General features: G+C 39.1%; 1 protein-coding gene across 3 annotated transcripts in view; it reads right to left on the bottom strand.

The window, feature by feature from the left end:
- Positions 1-22855, bottom strand: part of TBL1X (transducin beta like 1 X-linked) — a 201411-nt gene that overhangs the window by 14556 nt on the left and 164000 nt on the right. For all 3 annotated transcript variants that reach the window (XM_030446191.1, XM_030446170.1, XM_030446181.1), the window contains 6 exons: positions 21940-22189; positions 13862-13994; positions 5834-5975; positions 3033-3096; positions 2832-2929; positions 1221-1281 (listed from right to left, as the gene is read on the bottom strand). In XM_030446191.1, coding sequence (XP_030302051.1) covers positions 1221-1281; positions 2832-2929; positions 3033-3096; positions 5834-5975; positions 13862-13994; positions 21940-22189 — 748 coding nt within the window. The remainder of the gene's footprint in view (positions 1-1220; positions 1282-2831; positions 2930-3032; positions 3097-5833; positions 5976-13861; positions 13995-21939; positions 22190-22855) is intronic.

The following is a 22855-nucleotide window of genomic DNA, read 5'->3' on the forward strand; positions in this document are numbered from 1 at the left end:
GGATCTGCAAGTACTTAGATCAACAGTTGGGGATCAGAGGGCTTAAGAGTTTCATTAATTACATCTCTATACAGTACAAAGTTTGCTTATGTGGAACAGTTATGACAGACAGATAAATAAATGCCACAGTGAGAAAATCTGTCAGCAGACACTGACTCCTCCAAACTGACAGCTGAATTAATAAGCAAGAAGATGAGTGACAGAAATGCAGAGTATGGATCTGCTGTGCGCATGGACATACTTTTTGTCTTCTGCTGAATAACCACTTCAATTGCTACTGCATATTAGTAACATCTGTGAAAATGTGAGAATGAGGACAAGCAGAAATTGAGTCGAAAAGCATACACAAAATAATGTTTTAAAATTACTAGTAAAATATGTTTTAAAACACCACGAAGCACCTTGTGAAAGCCTGCTGTGTTTAAAAATGGATTAGTTACAATGAACACACAGGAAGACGAACACTTGGAGCACCAGAACTTGGAATGTTTTGGTCGTTTTAAACTCTGCTTGATGGTGATCCTTAAAAATACATCACAATTACCACTTATTCACTTTGGATCATGAATTCATCATTATCTTACAAGTCTGGTCTCAAGTGGATTTAAGATTATGTCAATAATGCCAAGAATTGCCTGTTATTTGAGACTACCTAGTATTTGTAACATCTGTCTCTTTGAAGCAGACCAGATCTACATATAACCATCCAAATAAGGTTTTGGTGCAGCATGACTTTGAAACTCAAGGTTGGCAACTTAGTTCTGATAATCAGAGAAAGCAAATACTGAAGAACTTTAAATCAAAAGTAAAAGCTAAAAAATTCCTAAAGGCCTTCATACTTTTGGTGGTCAATGCAAGCTGCACAGGGGATCCACCTGTTTCTGTCTCAAGTCATCGTACCAAGAGCAGAAAGAATGGAAGAGTTCCCAAACACCTCCACGGAAGTCTCTTTGTAAATCTGCACTTGATACTATTCAAGCACACAGCTAATGACAGACTAGAATCAGTTTGACTTTAAAAGCTGAAAATGGGGTTCTCACAGAACCCCATCATTCTGAAAAAAGAATAAATGAGCAAGCTGTGGTACTCAGGAAACTTAAAGCCCAAAAAACCTGGTTAAAACTTCTCACTGGCAGATGGGTTTTTACAAAAGGATGAATTACCATGACAAAATTAAAAACTGCATCTCATTTTACTGACAAGAGTTATGGAGAAATTACCTGAATGGAAAGGAAACTGCTGTTTAGCTTCTCCTGTGTGAGCATCCCAAATTATTGTTGTCTGTATCCGAGGGAAGGAGGAAAAAAAGGATTAGTGGCTGTTCAGTTCAGAGAAAACAAACTGTAAGAACCTTCACTGAGGAGCATTTCTAAACGATGGGCTCATAAAAGGTTTGACTACAGAGAGCCTAGTGTGCTGAACAGCTGAAAAAACAGAAATTCCAGATATTACTGTATAACAATTTAAGTGTAGTTAAACAAGTATCACACCTACAGAAGAAGTAATATAACTACTACGAATGGGCATATTTTCTCTGAATAATGCTAGAAGACAGCACCACACATTTTTAATAAGAAGTTTGTTACAGCAGTTTCAGTTGCCTTCTTCAAAGATTTTTCCCCTATTCAAAGATGCAAGTTGAATTCTTTTCCAAAACTATTACACTTTTAGATATTACACTTTTAGCAACTGAAATACCAAGTGAAACATTCATCTAGCCACTGTGCTGGGACAGACTAACGTGTAATTTGCTTACTCCAGGTTTAATCCATACTCGCAGTACACGTGAGCATCCATCTCCTCTGTAGAGCTCAAATCATCTTCTGAGTGAACTGTCAATTTATTGGGAGTATATGCTTCCAGAAAATAAATGAAGAATACCTCATCTTGCTGATGAATGTATCATCTAAAGAACCACTGCTGTTACTGAGTTTGCTCAAGTTTGCCAGAATAATGGAACTACCACTGGGAGACAAGTGTAGCTGAATTGAAGCCAGTATTAAAAGGAAAAAAACCTAAGTTACAATTTTCACAGTTATGTGAAAATATAGGCATTCATCTAGCCAGCAAATCAGATGTAAAAACCTTAGCTAGTTTCCCCTAGACCAGCCTCTGTCAGTAGCTGGAAGGCAGCACTGTCAGTGCATCTCAGTGCAAAACAGGGCATGAAACCCATCACTTAGAAGTGCTATTTTTCTCTGAATTTTATAAAGAAAGCCAAAGATGACATACACATCTAATTTTTAGACATCAAAAGTCAGGCAAGATGAATGCTGTGTACCTTCCGGTTTCAGTTTTAATTCATTTGTGCTCATCATCAGGAGTCGTCTGTTCCTTTTAATTTCTTTTATGCACTCAGTTGAAACTACTATGTTTTGCTTGATTTGGAGTTCAGCATTAGAATTTTTTTTGCACATTTGCATAGGAAGCCATATATATTTTATGCAAATACAAGTGTTTCAATAATTAGATGAGCTAAAAGGTAAAGTATCTTTAAAATTGCTTCCTTCCTGGAAATAGTTAGTTGATAGAACTATAAGCATAAGTACTGGAAGCAGTTCTTTATTTAACTGAGACACATTTAAGATGCAATTTTACTCAGGAGGCAAGTGGAGCTGTTTTTTTTTTTTTAAAGTAAGATCTTTTACATCAAACCAGTACACATTTATGCAGCCTCAAAAATGTAATCAACGTGCACTAAAACATTCTAAAGGAAAGTAAATTTCCCAGGATGCCTAGAGGAGGAGAAAATAACCTTAGGGAATTCAGCAGTACAAGCTTACTTGAGTTAGCACATGTATTTGTTAGAATAATATACTTTCAGAACTCACTTTATCAACGCCAGCACTTAAAATATAATTCCCCTTTTTGTTCCATTTCAGGGCGAATATTGGACCTTTATGTTGACCTAAGGTGCTTGCAAGGTTACCTGGAATAAAGAAAAAGTTAATATTACAATTTGTTTAAAAATTATCCAAATTGCAGTTCACTGCCATTTGATGATTAATAATAATAAACATTGCTTGATTTACCATCTTCTGTCCATATTCTTGCAAAACCATCGTATGAGCCTGTAGCCAATAGTGTTCCATCACTCTGTTAAGATATATATAAAAGGTAAAGGTCAATACTAGATGAAATCTGTTTCAAGCAACCTTTTCTTTACTCTTTAAAGTTTTTGCATTGTCATTTATGGGGAACCTGAGTCCACACATTAACACAGATTATACTACCATTTAAACTAAAGACAGCAAAGAGGATATAAACGCCTCTAACACACTGTAAAATACTTGGCTATACTATCAGGTAGGAGCAGTTTAATCAAAAGGATTAGAAAAAGAAAACAAGATCTAACAAATTCTATGGGATTCCTCCAGATAGGAAACAGATACTGCTTCTTAGACATAAAAAGCCTATAAAACATTAATAAATCATCTAAATTCTGCTTTAATCCCAGTTCAGTGAAATTCAGGCACCTCTGTCTGAAAGAAGGACCAAAACACCTGAGTCACCTACACTCACGGTTAATACCTCAAAGAAGCTGCTTCCTACTTGCTGAACACAGACTCCCACATATGACTGGAGAAATAAAGAGACAAAAAAGCACAGGATTCATAATCAGCAAATGATGTGTATTCAGCTGGATGGAGCCCTTCACTGCAGGATACCTCTTGCACAGCCAGTGATGCCAGAGTTGTGGTAGAATGAGAATAATTAAAAGGGAACTCAACTCTGCAACCTAGTGAGATGGGTACTCCTGGAGCTAGGTGCTGTCTTTAACATTTTGCCACCTGGATTAGGAGTGATATTCACCCCATTTATCTCCAAATGTCCAGAAGTCAAGAGTTAGTTTAAGGGAGTAATCTAATCTCCCTCTGTAACTAACAGCATCACTCACCTCTGGAGTGTAATTCATGATCCCATTTGTTTTAGACTCAGGCTAGATCAGCATGAAAGCATGTGTCTCTGTTTCTACTGACTTAAAGAGAGTTTAGAAGATTAGTTTAGATGCTTACATCTAAGGGAGATGAATCCTGCTCTTGGTACCAAGGGACATGATTTGAATATAGCCTCCAGAAATAACTTTTTTTACTATAATATAAGTCACATATACCAGGGAAGAATCAATCTAAAATCACCAGTGTGAAAATTTCACATTGAAATATGATTAATATTATGGTTCTAAATAAACAATAAAGGCAGATGGCATTTGTAGCATCCTGAACAAACAGTTAGGGAAAAGCATAAAATAGTCCTTTAAAACATATGTCCACTCCAACCTCCAAAACCACTGAGTCAGATATATACTGAACTGTAGGGAAAAACATCAAAACCTCAGCCAGCTTCACTGTGCTATACATTTGTCTGGATCACTGATAAGAACAAAGGTGGTAAAACCAAAGGCAGAAGATAAGAAAAGCCCAAGTATTTGATTTAGAGATTATCCAAGTTTGTTGTTGGCATTTCACATTACTGAAAAAGTAAGCTGGAGGCACTTCAGATGTTTAAATTAGGAACATTTCCTTAAGTACTAGCTAAATGCAAGTGAAGTATCAATGACCAATGAAGCCTAGAAAGGCAAGGAACTACTACAGAAAATTAACTAGAATATCTCCTGTATGTTTAGGACAACTCTTCTCATAATGGTTCTGCACCATTGCTTGTTTTCCTCTTTCTATTACTCTTTTCCTGCTCCTCAATTGTTTTTTTCTCCTCTGTGATACCCACAGGAAACAAGTAATGAATATTCTTGGGTTTTCTCTTTATCTGCTTAGTTGCCTCTGCTTTCAGTACTATTCATCAGCTTCTTTCATTCTGTCAAATATGCAATACGTAGGGGAAGCTGATTTGTGCAGTGGCCTTATCTTTTACTTCTGTGAAGCACCTAGCTCACCTAAAGGACAATATTACTGCAGCAAAAATTAATCGAATCCTAGTCTCTAGCCAGCAACTGAGACTGTATGTAACTGCTGAGAATCCTTTCTGGTACTTAATTTTTAATCTGTTTTCCTACGAACACAAGACTAATGAGATCACTCTGTCTGTACAAGTATCAGCAAAACAGACAGAAAGCAAGTGATCCCAAAATTAATAAAGGGTCCTGCAAGGCCTTGTAAATTCTTTTTACAATGCTTGGTGACAGAAATGAGACACAAAGAAGCCTTAATGCTGTTCAAAGACACTGTCCAGACACTTCAGATTCCCAGCAATACCTGTCCTCCCTGCTCACTTCAAGTCTTCTCTGTAAAAGAGTTATATTATCTAAACGGAAGCTTTTGCTAGAAGAAAGTTAGAAGGGATCAAGAAAGAACATTCCACCCAGTAAGTGGGTAGGTAAAGAGATTCTGACTACATATGCTTCTACCAAGATGAAGATGACAACACAAGCATGTTTTGCTATGCACAGCATAATTCAAATGGAAGAGGGTCTTTAAAGTCCAGCTTTAGAAAAAGCTTCACTGGTGCTTGTATCTCCTTACATGCCAAAATAAAGTAACTATGAGATGCAAATATATTATTAATCAAGTTTCATTACTACACAGATTTTTTGTTAAACTTTCATTCTTAAAGTTAGGTAATCTATTTTTTACCCATGTTCCTAAAACAGAGATATAAATACATTATTAGTAGGCTTGAAGATGGCAACAGGCCTGGAAAATTATAGCATCTGGGGGAAAGTTCAACCTATTGTGAGTATTTGCAACAAGAGGTCACTAGGTTAGGACAGAGCTTCTGGTCACTTCAGATAAAAGAGATATAGATCAGCAGCTGTAATTGCCTCTGAATTAAATTTAGACAGTTAAAAATCATACAGTCTTAGAAGTTAGCTTACATTCCAGTCCAATGAAGTCACATCCTTATTGCTGGGGACATCATGTCCTCCTTCTCTTATGCAGTGCCTCAAAACTAGTTGAGTGGAACCGCTGTTGCTGTTTTCATTGAGATTCCATATTCTGGCTGTTGAGTCTCCAGATCTATAAAGGCAATTGTATAAAGATAAAAAACCCTCTTGGTGTTGACCCAGCAAATAAAATAAAACCCTCTATTTCTGTTTTCATTTAGAAAACATCACAGCCTTGAAAATGCCATTTTTCATTCCAGTTCTGCCCTTACTGCCCGCTCTATATTTAAAAAAAAATAAAAAATGTTAACACATTTACAAAGGCATGGAGTGACTGGATAAGGGGTAATGGCTCTCAGCTGGAAGAGGGTAGATTCAGGGTAGAAATTCTTCACTGTGAGGGTGGTGAGACACTGGAAGAGGTTGTCCAGAGAGGCTGTAGATGCCCCATCCCTGGCAGTGTTCAAGGCCAGGTTGGATGGAGCTTTGAGCAAGCTGGTCAGGTGGAAGGTGTCCCTGTCCATGTGGAGGTGTATGATCTTTAAGGTCTCTTCCAACCCAAACCATTCTGTAAACGCGATATCATTTGAATCTACATATAATTTGCTTTATTCAGAAAAGTTTTACCTACAAGACATTTGCAGCTCTGTACATTTTGCAGTTGATACATAAAGTTGATTTCACCATAACTGAGACAGCCCAGGGGAACCCAACATGACAAACATAAAACCATGGAGACGCAAATAAGAACAGAAACACAAAGGCTTTGCCCACTTGGCTCCAGTACCACTGGTGCACAGCCCTGTCAGCACCCAGTGGCTTGCTGGGGCCCTGCTACTTCCCCAGAGCTGCAGTATGCTCTGAACATGGCACAGGGGACCTGCAGGGTCACAGAGGTGTGGGGTGTCACCCTGGCAGCAGTCTGGGGAGAGGGGACCTCTAACACTGAGAGAAAGGTGCTGCAGTGCCAGCTCCCTCCTCCTGCCAGGGTTCCTCTGGCAGCTACTGCAGGAGGTACACTTAAGGCTGACTTTAGTTTGGCCATGGCCATTTCATAAGGGACTTCTGCTCAGGACAGTGAGAACATAGCCTCTGATGGAAGCTGTTTGCAAAACAGCCTCTCAGCATTAAGTAGGTCTACAGAAGCTAATGATTAGGAAAGTAGAAAAGTAATCTAAATGAACTTTAAAAATTAATCTCAATTTAATTTTTTAAATTAATGTCTACAGGGTCTATTTGTAGCTTGGCTGCTTATCTCACATTGTCCAAATAAGTGGCAAAATTACTTTAACATTATACAGCAAGACAGAGACAGCATCTGGATTTTAATCTCTTTTACAGACCAAATGTTTTTTTTTTCAGACTTAACCCCCAATTTTGTCTACAAAAAGTTGTGAGGAGGAACTGAACAGTTTATCATAATCTGCTTATAAATAATAGTTTTCTTTTCACTTTGCATAAATCTGTGGCTGTAAAGTAATTCTTTATTTACACAGTAGTCTGAAAAACTGAATAATAATTTTGCTAGAAAATTAACAAAGTTAATCATGGGGCTCAGAAGTTGAGGAACATTATTAGTTGTAGTAATTTATAACAGAAGCTTTTCACAAGGTTAGGTTATTGGTTAACATGCTAAGTAGGAAATTCCTGCAGTGCTGGCTCCTATGCTATGCAGAACTGTGGGCCAGTCCTACCCTCATTGTAATAATCCAGTTTGTCATTGGACCCTGTGAATAAAGTACTCAGCTATTTGGCTATCAAACACAACATCCTATTTGCTAGTTCTAAAAGGGTTATGTTTTGTTTTTCAATAGTTTTATTTAGTCAGTTTTCTGGTGATGATTGAGCAATCTTATTTTCCAGTATTTTAATTTTGTTTTTCCATTTTCTTCTTCCTAAGGCTACATAAGCTATTGTGTCCCTGCAGAGAGGCTTTATAAGCTTACCAGTCTGTGGCAGGGTTATTTATGTGTCTTCTCTTTTGTTGCTGGAGGAGAAAAAAAAAAAAAGTATTCTCTGCTCTAGAAAGTGTTCTGTTTTCTGTTGAATGATTCAGTGAACCCTGCCTTATTAGAGGACCACAGTTCAAGCACAATTCAGGAAGATATTTAATCTTCTTAGCCCTCAGAAGCATTTCTATCTGCATGATAAAGCAGCTCATTCCAACATGCAAGTCATGAACATTGATTAATAGGTATGCTATTGTGTACTGTGACAGAATACTGCCAAATTTTAGGAAGGCTTAGTTTTGAAAGAATTTTATTTCATGCTGTCCAGCCTCAGCATAATCATGAATCAAGGTGGATGAATGTTTGTAGAATTTTATTTGTCACATATAAAATCCCCATTCTGTCAGGGTAAAGAAGTCTGCAAGATGGTTAGATTTTTTATGATTTTATTTTAAAAGAAATTATTAAAAGCATAAAGGAAAGGAAACTCCTCCTCCTAATTTTCATACCTAACTTTTTCTTAATAAAGCAGGTCTCATAATGGAAGCACTTAAGCTTCCCAGGCAGACAGGACAGGTAAGTGCCTTGGGGAGGTATCCAGAGGGAGATCTCTCTCCCACTGATTCTACAACCTTGCTCTCTGCATCAGGTTATTCAAACAGAGCTTGCCTAATAGCTGACCAGTTTGTGTTAATGGATTTAATGCAATGAGGAAACTGGCCTCAGTAAAGTCACCTGGTAATGAATAAGTACTTAGAGCTAGCAGAACTGACAGCTGGCACTGTCTGGGGAGGTGCCCCTCAGCCTGGTAATTCAAAAGGATTATTCAGAAAGGTAATTCACAATGGATCTGAAGCCATTGATATGAGGAATACAGTAACTCAAAGCATTACATAAAACCCAGAGGTGACGACACAAGATGGCCTAGAAACATCCTTTCTTGCTTGAGAGACACAGACATAAGGGAAAGATCTTGGACAAGAGCTTTTATGGCTAATTATTTTGATGACTGGGGGAGAGCAAAGGTGCATGGAGCACTCTGCAAGAGACAAAATTCCCCTGTGTGAACAAAGCTGGTGTAGACCAGCAAAGATCAGCAAAGAAACCTACTGTTGGGTTTTGGTAACGAGGTCAGGCCCCTTTTGCTTCATGGCTATGAGAACTACTACAAGGAGATGGCTGGATGTAACAGAACAGAGCACGCTCTTGGAAGCCACAGCTGAACGTGCAAGACAGAGCATCCTAAATTCTACTGTCATAGCTTCTGGAGTTCAAGGCTCTGGCAATCTTGTCATTCACAAGTATATTTGCATACTGGGATTTTCAAACACATTCAGGAGCATTTTGGGTCACTGGACCACGATCACCTATGCTAGCAAACTGACAGGTTATTTCCTGGCCAGACTCTGGTCTGTTTTAATTAGCACTCTGGCTCGGGGCCCTGAAGTGTTCTCTGAATAACTCCTGGGCATGGGCTGGTGCTTACAATGGTCCAGGGACAATTCCCAATGTGCAGTTTGTTTGGCAGCCAGGATAGTTTGCTAGCACAGATACTGGCCATCCAATGCCAGCTGGCCACAGTGCTTAGGAATATTCCAAGGCATGGTTAGTTTACTAATGTGGATGTAGCTGTAAAGGGTTTCTGCACTACCCAGGGAACACAGCCATCTGTAATAATTTACATGTGTCATAAAATAAAAACTTAAATATTGAAAGATACTTCATGAGAGAAATCAGTATTTGAAATGGAGGAAAATTGGATTTTAAATGCAAAATCGAAATTATGGCTGGGAATGGCCAAATCTTCACACTTGGCCAAGCAACCACTTTTTTTTTTTTTTTTTTTTTTTAATTTAATTTTTTTTTTTTTTTAATTTTTATTTTTTAAAACTTTTTTTAACCTGTCCAAAATAATACATACAATTATTTGTTTTGGAATGTTGACTTGCTTTATAAGGCGTAATTAATCCTCTTACATGCCTGTATGTAGGCACTTTAGTGTACTATTAGAATGCTTCTGTTCCTAACATCCAAGCATTCTTCTCATACAATTCTAGTGACAGTCATGCCTTAGATAGCCTCTTTAGTCTCCTCCATCCTCCAGTTTAAGAGTTATGTGGAGGAAGAAGAGCAGCTGCAGAATATATCTTGATGGATATTTGAGCAGAAGAATTCCTGTCTCACTGCTGTTTGTTTGCTTTGGTGTTTTGGTTTTTTTTAAACGCTTCTCATTCCTGAAAGTCCTTACAGATGAGTAGGTAGGACATCAAATATCAAAATCCCTTTCAATGAGATACTTGCTAAATCTGGAAACCAATGCTCTAGTTTTGGGTAATTCATTCTGCAAACAAATCCATTTACACAGCTCGCTTCAGATTAGGTCATGAACTTGCATTATTCTTTTACATCAGGTTGCTGTCTAAACTGCTGCTAATTGTTAGAGAATTTATTGCTTGTATAACAAGGCTTGAAGAAAATGCTTTGCCATGGATTGAGATACGATTGTGCTAGGCACTGTATAAAAGGAACAAATGTGTTATTTCCCTTGTTTAATAGTTGGATCCTTATATGTATTTTTTAAGAAGACAACAGATGGGTACAGTCAGGCAGATGGGAAAACAGAAGAAAACTATGGGCTGGGCAGCACAATGTGGCTGTTATAGAAGATAAGAATTTGGTGTTTGCCCATCAGACTAACTGCAGTTTTCTTTTTTTTAGCATTATTTTGGAAAGGACAAACAACTGCAGCATATGTAGATTTCAGGAATTTCTCCTTGTTTAATTGGTGCTGTAATACATAAGTCTACCTGTAGCTGATCGTTTGCATCATCTTTGTACCTGACAGCTCCAATACTTCTTTGTGTGACTGCATAATGAGACAATCAGCTCTCTTCCTTCAGTTTAATTTTTTTCTGTGCATGCTATGCCATTTCAGCCATGTAAACTTAATCAGGTGCTCACTGCTGCATTACCTGAAGGCTAACTGCACCACAGACTTTATTTCTTATGAGCCGGGTACAATCTGATCAAGATGCACATGAATTTGAATTATTTGCATTTTTATTGCATTGCCATTAGTCTGCATGAGATATAGCATCTGACTGTATTTTCTAGCCATGTATGTTATTTATGTACTTCCAGAATCAGTAGCAAAGCTTATTAATAAAGAACTATTATGCTGAAGGGTAAAGCTTAATTGAAGGGATAGTGAGTGGGCACTTCTCTGTCTTAGCCATCTGAGAGTTCTGGTTATCATCCTCCAGGTTTACCCAAGGCTGTGTAAGATATCACTGTCCCAGGAATGCAACTGCAAGTGCTTCACACTGCAGCAAAATTAAACATCCACTGGTTCCTCAGTCTCTGCAGTACATACTCTGATTTATTAAATGGTCCACAGTGGGAACTACGCAGACCAGGACTGTAAATCACAGCTCTTGGGAAGCTGGACAGTACAGCAAGCACTGACAGGGGAGAGTCAGATACTAGGAAGCAGTTACCAATGCTAAAGCCAACAGATGAGGTCTGAGCACCTGTATTTAGGAATCCTGACTCCCTATTCAATGAGTTGAGAGTTGGAAGTACCTGCAGAAGGACAGAGCACTTGAGTAGATGCCTAATTTCAGCTGTGCAGATACTCTCCAGAATAAAGCACCATCTTCACTTCATCTCAGGCACCAACAGGTGTCCCTGAAGAATAATTCTGTATGGTATCATCTCTCCCCATCCTTTTTCCTTTAGGTAACAATGTGGCTGTGCTAACAGGTCACCTGAAGACTGTTCTCCGTATTAAAAAAATACCATAATGGATAAGTTTCATATTAAAAATTTTATTGTATAGGATGAGAGGGCTAAAGGACAGCTATTCTGTCAACAAACACATTCCTTCACTTGAATTTGCCTAAAAAAAGTACTTGTGAGCTGTTCATACCAAGACAGACCATAAAGTTCTAATAAAGTTTGCCTCCACTATGGGAAAGCTCTTCTAGACTTTATGAAGACTTCTCTAGACTTTAATGTTTAATAAGAAACAACCAAAAAACCAGTTTAATGAGGTTAACTAAATTCTTAATTTTTGAGGTTTTCTTCACTATGATGTAATGACATCATATGACATGACATGACTACATTTATGGGTAGTCAAAACATTCAGGCATACGTTTAAAAGTTAGAATAGTAAAGGAGTAGTACAAGAGAAATAATTTTTGAGTATCACTTGAGGTTGATAAGTCAATTTACAAATTGTTATGTAGGCACTACCATTTTACAAACATCACAGACTCTTTGCTTTCCTTTGATTCCTCTTTTCTTTTTTTTTTTTTCCTATAAAAACATCCTCTCAGATTTGGGTCAGGATGATTAAGGAATATCATATGCTACTGTTCCTCCATATTTGTCAATCCTAATTTTAATTTTTTTTTTCTATATTAAATAAATCTCTTTTTATAGCTCACCAAACGGTATTCTGGGAAGAAGACTATCTGTGTAAAGTAACTGGTTTATGCTTGCCTGTTCTAACTGGTGACTGCTTTTAATGATCAGGACTTCCCTTCTTAAGAACAATAATTTGCTAGGGATGAGTAATCCTACCAAGTGATGTTGCCTGAGATGCTAGGAAACTGAGTAGGTAGAGGAATACAGTTAGCAGAAATTACAGCAATTTAATGGCAAAGGAGTGTGGCTGCTATTACTGCTCTTCTCTGCACCATGGCATTGCCCAGGGACCCTATCACAAACCAGAAGAACCACCGAGCTTATGGGAAAAAGAGGTGAAAACTAAAGCTTTTAGTCCAAAACCCCTACAATACAACTTTGGCAAATTCTACTGCGACACTCATTCACAATGAATAAATGAAGACAGATGGCTAAACCTATGGATGCTTAAAGTACTACCAACTCTGAGCATTCCAGAAACAAAGTATACTCAGAAGGATTCTGTTTTCTGAAAGTTTGTTGTCTGAATTTATTCTTCAGAAAACGCTGTCTTCACTCACTTAGAGATTTTACGCTGTTTATCCAATCTGATATTTATTTCTGTTAATTACTTTTATTTTCCCTACTTACTGTCACATTTGCATGTCATATTTTTGTTGTCTTCATGTCAACAAAGATCTTACAAGAAAGGTATTATGAGTTGGAAATAAAAAATTGGAAATAAAGAGTTGGAAATAAAATAAGGACTTTTCCTTATAATAAATGTGCTGATACTGTCAGGTAACTTTAAGTGATAAAGACCCACTTCTCTCTAATTTTTAGCAGTGTTCCTCCAAGTTCCTACTTAAGACTTTGTAAATTTAGCTTTTAAGGTTTAACTTTAAGCATGAACAAACGTAGATTCCAAACTGTGCATAAAGCTCTTGGGGTATGTTTACATTAGCATTTTTGTTTGGATGAAAAGTTCTTTTTAGAAGTCAATCTCCTGAGTGTCTCACTTACCATGCTTTTCTTGCAATTGCTGAGCAGTCCAGGAGAACACAAACTAGACTTCTTTTCAGTGACAATAAACTAAAACATGCTCTCATGATATCATGCTCAAAGAACAAAATTAGGTCCAGCCTGAAGCTTCCCCCTGCCCTCAGTACAAACCAGTAAAACCAGAGGTAACATAAGGTACTCAAACAGTGTCTTTATAGATCTGTTCCTGTTTGTGCTGCATTATGCCAGTGCAGACACAGCCGAAGGAAACTCTGTTTTGGAGTGTCTGTACTTTGAAAAACAAAACTCTGATGCCAAAGACTTTCTGAGACCCCATTGTGAACCACTAGCTATGAGAAATAGATTACATGAATTTCAAATAGTCTGAGAATTATCCATAGTTGTTTATAAAAAGCCTTTAAAAAAATTATGCGTGTTTAGGGCCATTGGGTGTGTGTCTTAAATGCGCGAGTGCTTCATGTTCTGCTTCACCTTATAATTACTTAACTCCTACACAGGTATAGTACTGCTGAAAAAAAGAATTGCAGGCTTAAAAAACAGTGACTAAAATACTTATTCATCTCTAGTATATACTTGCAAGTTCTTGCTTCTTTAAATACACTTTAATTGCAGCAGCTGGTTTTAGTCATGGTCTTACCCAGATGCTAGCAGGTCACTGACAGGGTTCCAGGCACAGATGAACACTTCTGATTCATGGCCCCGAAGGACTGTTGCTTTGTTGGGAGGAATTTCAACATCCCCATCAATTTCCATTGGCTTTGAATGATTATCTGCAAGGAGACAGATCAAAATAAATAGTTTGCAAGATGTCGTTAGGTCTGCTTTAAAAACAAGGTGGCTACCCATGACCTACAGATTACAGCAATGAATACACTATAAATAATATTCCGTGTTGTGCCACTGACAATATTACTCTATTATCTTCCCTATGATGATTCAAATTTGTGACATTTCCTCAAAATTTAGACCTTTCAAAAACATTTCCTATAAAGGTTGTTTTTCTAAAAAAAAAAATAGAATTTATTTCAGTAGGTTTTTTTAAAATCTGGTTTCATTAAGAAGGACTTACAAATACATTAAAATAGTATAATGCCACATTTGAGAAAAGCTGTATGCTGTACTTTAAAAAAAGTGTCTTGTGAGTAATTTGTGTGCTACTCACAGATGAAGAATATACTGAATATGGGCCTCATTCCCTGTGCACAGCAGGGAAATGGTGAGTAATCACCTTCTCAAGGGAAACATAATATAAGCAAAGGTACTGACTGAGGCCTATACTAAACATGCACGCTGTAATTCTGGGGTACTTTAGACTGCGGTCTAAGTAACTTTGTTTTTATAAAGCTCTTTTATTTCCTTTGGGGAAATAAAGTGACTTTAAAATGATGAATTTCTCTTAGTGGCAGCAGTTCATTCCAATTTGCATCATGAACAATGTTTTCACTCCAGATTTTCATCGCTTCAGTATAAATCTTCTTCATTCAGCTCAAACTACACTTCTTGCCAACAACAGAAGATTGCTCTCCTCTGCAAATGAGACACCAATCAAGGACAGGTACCACACTGAAGGAGCAGACAGCAGATGCTCCCCACAGAAGTGTGGCCCATTTCACAGAAAGCACATCCAAGAGAGGAGAGATGACAGGCTGGGACACAGACAGCCTCCCATTCCCTAATCGATGCCTTGGCCAGCTATCTGTGCTGATTGATCAAAATCCAAGTTCTCATTCTGGGTTAAGTCTTTTAGTTAGTCATTCTTTAATCACATATGGAGATCCATAGGTTCTCAAGTGCAGTTATCATGCTCCTTCATTGCCACATGTTTATGGCATTTAAAATCAGCCATCTGTCCTCATCCTCAGGCTCTGCTGAGCTATTGCCCATCGACTGGCAAAACAGACTGTGACGCTGCACAGCTGCCATCGGAAGGAAGCAATCTCCAGATTTCTACCCTCACCCAGGCTTTCACATACCCTGTTTTGTTCTGCCTAATTTATGCTGAGTCACTCAAGTAGCATTTCTCATTGCATATTTGATTAGGTACCCTATTAACTATGTCTGTGCCATATCTACCTCACAGATGCAATGGAATTCTCATGCAATTCAATGAGTTGCAGAGTACTGAGTATGAAAATTAGAAAACAACTATAAGTAGTTCCACAGCTCACATTTCTAATTCAAAATACCTGTATTTTTAACTGCACTTATTATCTTGGATTTGTTGCACGCAACTAAACATACTACAAATGCCTATTTGTAAAATCTACACCTATGCTGGGTCCCTGTGTTAAGCACTATCCTCGATAACTTCCTGTGCATATAAATACTAACATGAATACTACCAAGGTATACTAATACTCAAGATGTAGCTTGATGCTAGCAGCTGGGAACTTTGATACAATATTCTGAACAATAAGGGCAACAGAGAGAGAAGCACTCTTAAAATACACCAGAAGATACAAGTCTAGAACTTGCAATCCTCTGTTTCTCAGCACTGCACAGGATGACCAGGTTTAAAGCATATTTTCACGAGAAAAAGAGCAGCATAATAGTGGCTATGCATTCATCTGTGTCCTGTTCACAGTGTGAGTTGGAAGCTGAGGCTAAATCAAGAAGGTCTTTCAAGTGTTTTAAATTGAGAAATTTAAATGAGATGCTCCTCTTACCATGTATGATTCTGCTGTTACCTGCCTGACTCTGCAGGCAGAACGGATTTTCACTGTCTAATAAAAACCAAGTGACAGCTTGGAAGCAGTGCTACTCTAAGGTCCCAGAGTCATGAGGTGCTATCAGAGCAAAGCCATCTGATACTTAGAAATATTTTTTGTTTGTACATGGCCAGATGGAGGAAGCTAGATACACACTTTGAATGTTATTAACCGCTGTAAAAAACCCCACAAATTGACGTGCTGTGAAAAAGAAACCTTGACTGGCTGATAGCTGCATTAGTAGATGTGAGACTGCCTGGCCTCTAGGAGCAATGAAACTGCTGCAGGATTATTTTCTAACGTCTTCCAGTAATGATTCTGACACTACAGCTTTGATGGTTCAGGAAAAAAGGGAGGGAAAAATGAAGAGTTGTTCATAAATGTTCACAGTCTATGTGTTTTCTTTCTGTTTGCATCAGCAGTCAGGAGCATTCGTATTTAGAGCGTTACTGTTAAACACAAAACTTAAAATGCCCCATTGAACACACAGAACAGTTCATTATTCTGTGATGCTGCTTCAAGCTCTTCTTATATTCAGACACTAGCAATATAAAGCAGGTATGATTATGGTAGCAACAAAAACCTGCAGAAAACCCTGAGCTCCAGACAGCACCCTCATAGGAGTGTTGAGTTCCTCACACAGCACATGTTCTTGTGAGCCCTGAAATCTGAAAATTTGACTTTCCTATGGATGCAGTGTACAATGTGTGCATGGCAAAGGAGGACAAGAACCCTAAATAATTTGAGTTGGAAGGGACCTCTAAAGGGTCATCCAATCCAACCCCCCAATAAATAAGATCTTGTAAGAATCAAGAATAGGCTACTTTTTATTCCTAAAGTATCTTCAGAACAAAAAGCTCTCAGTTAATGCCTCTTTTGCAAAAAGAACACATCTGAGGGTGTCTCTGAAAGAGAGGACAGTTCTACCAAGTGCAACAGATCCTTGCAGGTGAAAAAGTTTCTGATAAAAGTCTGCAGGTCACATAATAGATGGAGTACTCTGCCAAAATGTTAACATAAACCATTTTCTAAATGCCAGAGTACCTTTGGTTAAGTCTGAACTACATTACTCTATTCCCTCCCCAGTGTATTAAAAATCCCAAAGCACTGGAAATTAAAAGCAGTATTTCCCAAAACTATTATGATTAGGATTTAAAAAAAATAATAATAAAAATCTAACATACCAGCAACTAATATTAACTCTTCTTATTTTCTCCAAATTAAAAAAGGTAAATTTTTAAGATCTTAACAGTGCTAATCCTGTCTTTTCTCAGGAAATGTGATATTTTACTTAAATCTCTGACAGTGCTTTCACTGAAGTTATAATAAAGTTATAATAAAGGATTTTCTAACAGTAGTTATAGTAGCAGTTATATATAAAGGAAGTTATAATAAAGGAAATGGGTGCTGTCTTTCTTCTAGAGCTTTATTTTTCTTAAACTCAAGCCAACCCTTGCAAATATAATAAAACAAGTGACACTAAAAATATTTCAGTTGGAAAACAATCCAAAGTTTGGGTCCATTTCTAAATGCTGATTTTTATTTTTACTACTGGTTTTTTTAAGTGACTCAAAGCTGGAAACATTATTCAAGAAGCAGCACGAGAAGGCAGCATTTTTATTTACTTAGTATTTGAATCTGCACCTGAAACTGCTGTTACTGTCAGCTTTTTTCCTGTCGCTTCCCTTTCTTAAATCAAATCACCCTAGCATATTATATTGATAACACAGATAAAAAATGGTATCATAAGAAATACAGTAACAATTTTAGAAAAGCTGCTAGTGTCAGGGAGAACTCCGTGTCAGCATACATGTAAAGTCAGGTAACCTCCAAAAAGTATCTTTCACCCATTCCCCCATCCTGCCTTTTTCTGTCAAGTTGATATAAGGGAGACTTCCAAGTTATGACTAAGGATTAGCACACTGCCCAATGACTCCCAGCAAGAGCCAGGTCTGTGGAGTTCAGCAGCAGTGAAAATGAAGGTTTGGGAAGTTTCTCACACCTTTCTTATCAGCAGTCTTTAGTTCTAGTCTTTTCTACACAGAAGGTCTCACAGCTTTCACTCCACCCCTCTTATATCCTACCCTAAGCTTTTGTCCTATCCACTCTAAACAGTTTGTCATTATCTAAGCCATTTTACAGCCTATCCTAAACTTGGTCCAATCCTTCCCTAAACCTTTTGTCCTAAGCTAAACTCTCACCAGATCTTTTGTCTTAGTCTATCCTATACTGAACATACTCTCTCATCACAGTAGTACGGAAGATTTTTAAGGCACGAGACACAATTTGCCCTGATTAAGTAATGAAAAGAAAGGGAATAATCCCCTTGTTATTTCACAAATGTAATTATACATTTCTAACTTTACCACAAAAGAGGGTAATACAACTGTAAGAGTATTAATCAGACCCATGCAGTAAACTGCCAGCTAGATTTGTAAGTCTGAAGTGGTTTCTGATAATTAGTAAGTTAAGATATTTTGTAGTTTATTCAAACAGATCTGCTCAAAGGTGAGAATGCCAGCTTTGCAGTTCTGTGTGCACCTCCTACGTACAATGGTCACCTGCAGTTGTGCTACACCACCTTGCTGATAGCCTCCAAAAGCCTCAGGGAGAGAAGTTTTAGTCCTCTCAAGGCAAGGGGGAGGCACAGGGATCAGAGAGCTGGCTGTCCTGGATTTCTCAGTAGCTTCTCCCCAAAGCCTCCTTCTCCTTAAGTTGCCAAGCTCCTCTTCACCTGGGATGACAATCGTGCACAACAGCAGGTGCCAACACCTGCCAGCTGGCCAGTTACCCTTCCAGGCCTTTCTACCTTCCTGTTGCCACTGTTCAATTAACCTGTCTGCCTGGTAGGATGCTTAGCCACAGTAATGCTTTGAAATTTGCTGTCTGAGAAGAGTGTATCATTGGTTGACATGCATCCTACCTCTGGAATTTCATGAAACAACACATTGTCATGCTCTTGCATCCTGTTCCAGAGCTACTAGATGATGATATTAAGTCATATCAGACTTCTCAACAATCCAACCAAGGTCTGCAGCTGTTAGTGAATATCATTCTACTAAAAATCACTGTGGGAATCACTATTTTTTAATAATAAAATGACAGATTTTAGAAATCAAGGCTAATAGTGTGGTCACGCATCTGAACTGATCTACAGGGCTTTCCTTTTATTAACACAACAGGATGAGGTTCAACACGGCCAAGTGCTGGGTGCTGCACTTTGGCCACAACAACCCCATGCAGCGCTACAGGCTGGGGACAGAGTGGTTGGAGAGCAGCCAGGCAGAAAGGGACCTGGGAGTCTGGATTGACAGGAAGCTGAACATGAGCCAGCAGTGTGCCCAGGTGGCCAAGAAAGCCAATGGGATCCTGGCCTGGATCAGGAACAGCGTGGCCAGCAGGTCCAGGGAAGGGATTCTGCCCCTGTACTCAGTGCTGGTGAGGCCACACCTTGAGTACTGTGTCCAGTTCTGGGCCCCTCAGTTTAGGAAGGATATCGAGGTCCTGGAGCAGGTCCAAAGGAGGGCAACCAGGCTGGTGAAGGGACTCGAGCACAGACCCTATGAGGAGAGGCTGAGGGAGCTGGGGGTGTTCAGTCTGGAGAAGAGGAGGCTCAGGGGAGACCTCGTCACTCTCCACAACTCCCTGAAAGGAGGGTGTAGCCAGGGGGGGGTTGGTCTCTTTTCCCAGGCAACTCTCAGCAAGACAAGAGGGCACGGTCTTAAGTTGTGCCGGGGGAGGTTTAGGGTGGATATTAGAAAGAATTTCTTTACAGAGAGAGTAGTCAGACATAGGAATGGGCTGCCCAGGGAAGTAGTGGATTCTTCATCCCTGGAGATATTTAAAAAGAGACTGGATGTGGCACTCAGTGCCATGGTCTGGTAACAGCAGCGGTAGTGGATCAAGGGTTGGACTTCATAGAATCATAGAATCATAGAATTGGCTGGGTTGGAAGGGACCTCAGAGATCATCGAGTCCAACCCTTGAACCACCGTTGCGGTTGCTAGACCATGGCACTGAGTGCCACATCCAGTCTCTTTTTAAATATCTCCAGGGACGGAGAATCCACTACTTCCCTGGGCAGCCCATTCCAATGACGGATCACTCTTTCCGTAAAGAAATTCTTTCTAATATCTAACCTAAACTTCCCCTGGCACAACTTAAGTCCATGCCCTCTTGTCTTGTTGAAAGTCGTTTGGTAAAAGAGCCCAACCCCCACCTGGCTACACCCTCCTTTCAGGTAGTTGTAGAGAGCGATGAGCTTGATGATCTCTGAGGTCCCTTCCAACCCAGCCAATTCTATGATTCAATTCTATGATTCTATGAACACAATAGTATGTGTGTTTCTTCAAATCAGAAGGAAATTAGTCTGAGTGATGCATAAGTGATGAACCAATAACCTGTTTCCTACCTTAGGAATTTGTTTATTTTGGTCCTGGGACAGGAAGATAGTCCCCCAAAATATTCACAAATCAGCTTGGAAAGTGTCAACAAACAAGATGTTAGCATTAGATACATTTAAGAGTTTTTTCTGCTTGTGCTCATTCACATATAAAATAAGTTTATTAAAAAAAAAAAAAGGGCAGTTGGAAGTAAAGCATATGCAAACCATAGTCTAACAATAGATTAGTATTTTCAAATTTTTCAAAACTTTTTTGGAATTGTTTTCTCAAAAGAAAAATGTAACTTAAAATGTTACAATTTTACTGGAGGAAACTATCTCATCTAACTGGAATTTTCTGAAAAACCTGGTTTGAAAGTATTTTTCTCACTGACCCACAAAGGAATCTATTTAGAGCAAAGAGAAGACAGAGACTGATAAAGGCATCTACAATGCAGAGCAAATAAAATCTGTTACGTGACTACAGTCCTGATCTGTTACTTGACTAAGCAAAGACCTGCTGGGGCTTCCTACAAAACCTGCCATGCACGTTCCTCTAGAATTTCCTTGGAAGGCCATTAGGGTCTCACTTCAGCAGTTAGCCAGTGCCCTAATAAGGCTTGCACATGGAAACAAGAACCATTCATTATATCTGCCCCAAGTCTAGTTACACAAGAAGGTATGTACGTTATTTGCTTTATTTGTCTGACTTCAGATGTTCAAAATATGACTTCAATTTCCCACTGTCATAAGTAAATAAAGGTAAATTCAGAGTTCTTGAGAACTCACTGCTCCCACAGACTAAGGAAAATTTGGGAAGGTAGGACCTTCAGTTAGATATCTGCAATGGACTGTATGACTAAGCATGTGCTATTAAATAAAAAGGTGAGGAATTCTTTCCTTTGTGTCTTTCAAGACAGGTTGTCTGCATCCAAGCTGTCTGCTGGGAACGGTCCTTGGCACATGCAACTCCCTATCCTTGCTTGGCAATGCTGTTCAAGAATGGATAGCTGGTATAGGCCCAACTGGGTGAAGGACCATGCCAAGAAGACTATGGATGACCCCATGCTTGGCCACACTGTAAAAGAACAGATAGCTGGTACAGGCCCTGCTGTGCCATGTACAGGACCATGCCATGGCTATGCATGGTTATAGGACAGTGCTCAAGCTATACTCTGGCCATATTTCATTTACACGTAGAGGCTGAGAGGTTTGCAGGTCCCAGCCTCTCAGCCCATTTTCCTCCTGGCCTAGCCAAAATTACCAACTGTCTCTACAGCTTGTCTCAAACGTTAACAAATACCTAAAAGCATCTATAAAACTGATAATATTAATGAGGTCTGGGCAGCCTGCTGTAAGGAGAGAGCATACAGCTCCACCTCTTGATACCGTTGCAATTCTGGAGATACCTGGATTTTCTTGGTTTTGAGACGACTTCAATAAAACACAGCACTGCCACACGAAGCATGATTTCCACTCAGCACCCTTTCTAGAAATAACTTGCCTTCCTCCAGAAACAATCCTCCCGAGTTCCACCGCCTCGCAGACGCCAGCTAAGCACAGGAAAACCCCCAACTGCAACTCAAGCCCCCTGGTAGAGTCAAGGAGTTGCAGAGCCCGACTCACTTATTGCATGTGCCCCATTCTCCTCTCCGTTCACAGTGGCTTCTCCGTTCTTTGGTGTGTTCTGCTGGGAAACAGCAGTCGTCGTCGCTCCCGCTGTTGCTGCCGTTGCTGCCGCTGCTGCCGCCGCACTGGCTTGCTGCTGGGCGAGCTTCTCTCTGAATGCTTGCTGCCGGGTCTGGACAACATCAGGCATCACCGCGTCGATCAGGGACAGGGACTCTATTGGCCTGCCATCAAACACCGTACCATCCTGCGGGGAAAAGGAGAGGAAGTGAAACTCCAGTTTAGGATCTTCGCCACCGAGGTCAGTAAAGAGGTAATGATCTAAAGAAATGGGATTAGCTTGTGTGAAGATGCTGCACTTTGATTTAATCAACATTACTGCTGACTGTCTTGCTCAGAGCCATGGTGGTGGCACTCATGTTCTACTTAAGTGATCTCTTCTGTGAACAAATAATTTATTGGAATTTTGTAGAAAATGCAGACATACAATCTTGACAGATGCAAAAGATTATGCCGTGGAAAAAAAAAAAATATGACTGATTACAGAAAGTTTCTCTTTCTTGTATATTTGAAAAAAACAAAAAGAGTCATGGTTAAAGCCATGACAAAGACAAGCAGGCTTTGGTTGAATTGTTTGTACTCCTGCACTTGCAGGGGAATAGGAATGAGAGCGGCTGATAAATAATGAACCTCATCCAAAACAAGATGTATGCACAAATTCAGTGGTTTCTTGCAAGGTGTTCATCAGCCCAAAACCACCAGTTGTAGATGATCGTACAGTACTGCTTTACCATTATTTTTCCTTTATTCTGCTAATTTTATTCATAATACTTACAGCTTTCATTTTGATTTCTGTAAATAGGGCTTCGGGTTGAACAACCAATTGAATTAACCTTTAAGAGTGTTTTTTTAG

Source organism: Calypte anna, chromosome 1 (genome assembly GCF_003957555.1).
Source record: "Calypte anna isolate BGI_N300 chromosome 1, bCalAnn1_v1.p, whole genome shotgun sequence".
Taxonomy (NCBI): Eukaryota; Metazoa; Chordata; class Aves; order Apodiformes; family Trochilidae; genus Calypte; species Calypte anna.